This window comes from Amia ocellicauda, chromosome 8 (assembly GCF_036373705.1).
Source record: "Amia ocellicauda isolate fAmiCal2 chromosome 8, fAmiCal2.hap1, whole genome shotgun sequence".
Classification (NCBI taxonomy): Eukaryota; Metazoa; Chordata; class Actinopteri; order Amiiformes; family Amiidae; genus Amia; species Amia ocellicauda.
Genome location: NC_089857.1, coordinates 41,717,963 through 41,721,935, shown reverse-complemented (window position 1 = coordinate 41,721,935; position 3,973 = coordinate 41,717,963). Strand labels below are relative to the sequence as shown.

General features: G+C 44.7%; 1 protein-coding gene across 1 annotated transcript; it reads right to left on the bottom strand.

Annotated features, from left to right (window-relative positions):
- Positions 1–217: 217 nt before the first annotated feature.
- On the bottom strand, positions 218–3,773 carry fbxo4 (F-box protein 4). The gene is made up of 7 exons (XM_066711442.1): positions 3,416–3,773; positions 2,758–2,993; positions 2,434–2,654; positions 2,242–2,317; positions 1,366–1,544; positions 852–1,027; positions 218–526 (listed from the first exon to the last, which is right to left on the bottom strand). The coding sequence occupies exons 1-7, from the start codon at positions 3,572–3,574 to the stop codon at positions 443–445; spliced, it is 1,131 nt and encodes a 376-aa protein (XP_066567539.1). The 5' UTR covers positions 3,575–3,773; the 3' UTR covers positions 218–442.
- Positions 3,774–3,973: the final 200 nt, after the last annotated feature.

Below are 3,973 nucleotides of genomic sequence, written 5' to 3'. Positions count from 1 at the left end.
AAGTTTGTAATCTGTATCTGTAGGCAGGTCAAAGCTATGAACTGGCCCCGGCCTTTCTCCCAGTTGATTCTGAACAGTGGCAGAGTTGCTATTGTTCACCTGTGTGAAGTAAAACAGTAAAAACCCGCCTCCGTTTCCTCAGTGTGATTCTTTCAAAATATCTCCAGCTCAGCGCAGGCAGAATCTTAACCACAAATAGACTCAACTGAAGTCAGAGGATTAGAAAAGTGTTACATTTATAAATAGTAAAACCATGTGATCCAAAAAGTTGCAGACAGTACATCATGGCAATCCATCAACATTTCAACAGAGACAGTATTTTCATTTCAGAGCTTCCATTTTTACAAAGTGTGTCTTTTTACACACTGTGTTGTTACAGAGTTGACATGTCACACAGGGTGACCTGGTGAGCGGCGTTACAGGAGGTCGGTCTTCACACGCTCTAAACAACGATCCCCAGTTCCCTCAGAAGCCACTGAATCCCACTTAAAAGTCCGTTCAGGGATTCGGCTTCAGTGTCCTGGACCTGAAATACAAAGCAAATCTGAAATGAATGAATCGATAACAAAAACACCCATCCGGCGTTTTCACTTCACCTTATTACGGAGTTTGAACTGGCCTCTCAGAGCACTGTGGCGTCGACACACTGGAGAGAATCTATTCTCTGCCTCTGGCCTCATGGGAATAACTGGAATAATCCCACAATCCCATCACTGTTATGATGGAAATTACTACATATCTCGTGGCTGTTCATGTAACAGGGCTCATGGTGTATATGAGCATGTTACGGCGAGAAACTCAGAGGAAACCCCACACAATCGCTGAGCTTGAACATGAAAGATTTCACCTACCAGCCAGGGGTTTGGCAGCCGGCTGAGGTGCAGCTGCTGCGCCATGTAAACACAGGGCACCCTACTGTGTCCCGCTCTGGAAATGATGGAGAGAACCAGCAGCGGGCGGCCGGAGGACCCCCAGACAGGATCGATCATGGCCCGAATCTGTGCCAGCTCGTCTTTCCGCTCGCAGCCTTGAAATTCACACAACACGTCACATTGTTCGCATTTAAGATCTAGCCAACAGTGTTCATTCAGATATTTCTCTCCTCATGTTCGTGTGTGTGAGTTCGCTTGTATAAAAGCCTAATTACACATCTGTACAAAGATTTCTACAACATCACCTATTATAGTCTGATTAAAACTCACTGCCATCGAAAATCCATCCAGTCTATCTACTAGATGTTAAATGAGTTTTGCTTAACCATCCCTCACTGTGTAAATCAATTTCAGCACGATTAGCATTTCCTTGCCTAAATTACTAAAGAACACGACAATCTAATTCTATGAAAAACCAGAGGCATGTTCCTACCTGTGAGATCCTCTGCGTTGGCCACATAAATGAACCCGTCCACAACCCTGCACACCTCTTGCACGTGTGGGATGATTGTGTACTTGGTGTCCACACTCTCTGGCTCCATGGCGCTGCCCGTCACGAAGAGTTTACTCTGTACGCTGTGCTGTTCGGCCCGAGCCCTCTCCCTCTCCTCCCTGGGAAACGAACAGATGTGATCTTCAATACATTCAATATTCCCCATCATTGCCATCAAAGCAGAAACACAAAAATGCTAAGATATCCTTCGACACACAGACAGAATGTGATTCACAGGGTTGTAGTGGTTGCTCAGCCAAACGTTGTACACCACTGTATTACATTCATGTGGGACATGATTCTCCTGGAGACCACAAAACTATTAAACGTAATAGCACTGACACACATTACTACTCCTCTGGGCCTGACATGGAGAGAGAAAGACAAAGACACATAAGGAAAGGATGTTCATTTAGACAGGAGGGAAGACCCCGGACATTGTGACAGCAGTAGGACAGAAGACAGTGGGTAGGAGAGATGGAGAGATGGCAGATAAAGCTCAATCCTGCAGCTCTATTGCTTATTAAAGTCAAAGCCTCTGCTGGCCAACCAGGACTATGGCATGAGTACCTGTGCTTACATAATGACATGGTCACACCCACGATACTGGGAAAATGCCTAACAAGTGTGTCTCACTTACAAACAGCAGGCTGTGAAAAGAATCGCCAGCAAAAATTACATCACAATACATACCATCAGTATAACAGTGAATAACTAAACATCAATATTAAAATATTACACAATTCAAGTAAAATTTGGGGATTTTTGAAAAACGAAATCTTAAGGCAAAAATTGACTTGTTTAAATTGAACTTACCTAACTGTTGAGTACAGTGTTAAAATGTTAAATTGCTGTTGGTTATTGTACAGGAAGCTTATTCCAGATCCAATACCTGAAGCAAACACAATTCGGGAGAATAAGAGAACATCAACAGCACCACGTGGGGAAAGGGGTCTCTCATGAGCAGACAGTAAATCAGTGACACAACGAATACACCACCACACGCACCATCGATCTGCCTCTGTGGAAGACCCGCCACAGGCAACACATCGGGAGAGTTCATCATCCTCATGACGAAGGACACGTCCAGCTGCTCCAAGCCTGGGCCAAACATGGCGAAGCGAGGCTCGGTGTGCACAACCAGCGAGTGCAGGAAGGACGTCACCACCGAGTACACCGGCCTGAGGGGGCTCCGTCTCCGCCGGCACGCGGGGCAGCCCTTCAGATACCTGTTTGATGGAGACTGGAGGTTAAGATCTGATCATAACAACCTGATTAACGCTCTAAAACAGTCTCTGTGAATTCTAACCAAGACCACACACAAACACCTACTCAGCCATGAAGTCTGGACTAGTGCTCTCAGTGCTGTCCAGGACAGGTCTGTCCAGGCCCTGCAGGTCTGGCATGGACGAGTGGTCGATGGAGGACCAGGAAGGCAGGTCCCGGAGGAGAAAATACTTCCACAGCACTGGGTCTCTCACCACACTCCTCCAGTACTGGCTGGTGCTGCCCAGCTGGCACAGGTCTTGAGGGGACAGGAATGACATGACATAAAACTGCATGTCCACCTTGCAGGGAAGAAAAGACAGTGTGGTTGGTCAGCAAAGCATAATAACACTAGGCAGACACGCGTGGCTAGCAGTAGCATGAATCAAAAAGATGCATGTTTAAAAGTGAGACATTTTGTTATTTTATATTTTTGCATAATAAGAAATAATTGGACTGACACGCTATACAAAGTTACGAATCTGTGAGTAGAATCAGGTGCTACACTCAGGTGCATAAACTGACACTGTCACACCAATCCACAAATAATGAAGCAGGCCTGATATAGCACTAATACTAGCACTGTTGGAATAGCCAGAGGACAACCTTTGGCTGAGGAAATAAACTAGTCAGGTGACACCTGTCAATAAAGTACAAAACGTATATATAATGACTCAGGGGGGAAATCCTTAAAGAGAAGGTTTAATTAAATGTTTTATCTTACCGGTATGCTCTCCAAATAACAGCTTCCTGTAATTGCGTCTTTGTCCGCATTTTCTCCAGTTGTTGTATTTATTAAATCACGTTGTAAATATTTGTCTCTAAACTTCCTTAAACTTTTGATGACAGCAGACTCAAGACTGCTCCATTTCCCCTCGGCCATGGCAAACACACGCTGCAGTCTCTGCTCCGGGAGAAAGACTGTATCACTGCACCGTCTCCGGCATTTGGGCTTTAATTTATTGTGCAAAAGTCACGCAGCTCTGTATAAATCATGTAAAAGGTGAGGTTTTCCCAGCCTGCGTAACAAGTTCCACGTCCCCGTCCGGGTTGCCGTACCGTCTGCAAAACAATGCAGCAATGCATCATGGACATTGTAGTTTCTGCAGCATGGTGCTCACGGCAGCTTTATAGAAGTAGGCTATCATGAAAGAAAGTCATTTGTTTTTATTCAGCGAAGAAATAAAACTGAGAAAATAAAAACATATATTCTAAGAAAGGGATTTCCAGTTGATAAAGTAAAATAATGTATGTTATTTACAAATGTTAGGCTATACAATGT

Bases quoted from the DNA above. Each gene is read 5' to 3' on its own strand.
- fbxo4 (XM_066711442.1), bottom strand. From the start codon at position 3,574: ATGGCCGAGGGGAAATGGAGCAGTCTTGAGTCTGCTGTCATCAAAAGT. The intron at 2,318-2,433 runs GTGCGTGTGGTG...TGTTTGCTTCAG, and splicing joins TCCACAGAGGCAGATCGATG to GTATTGGATCTGGAATAAGC. The intron at 527-851 runs GTAGGTGAAATC...TTTGTATTTCAG, and splicing joins GGCTGCCAAACCCCTGGCTG to GTCCAGGACACTGAAGCCGA.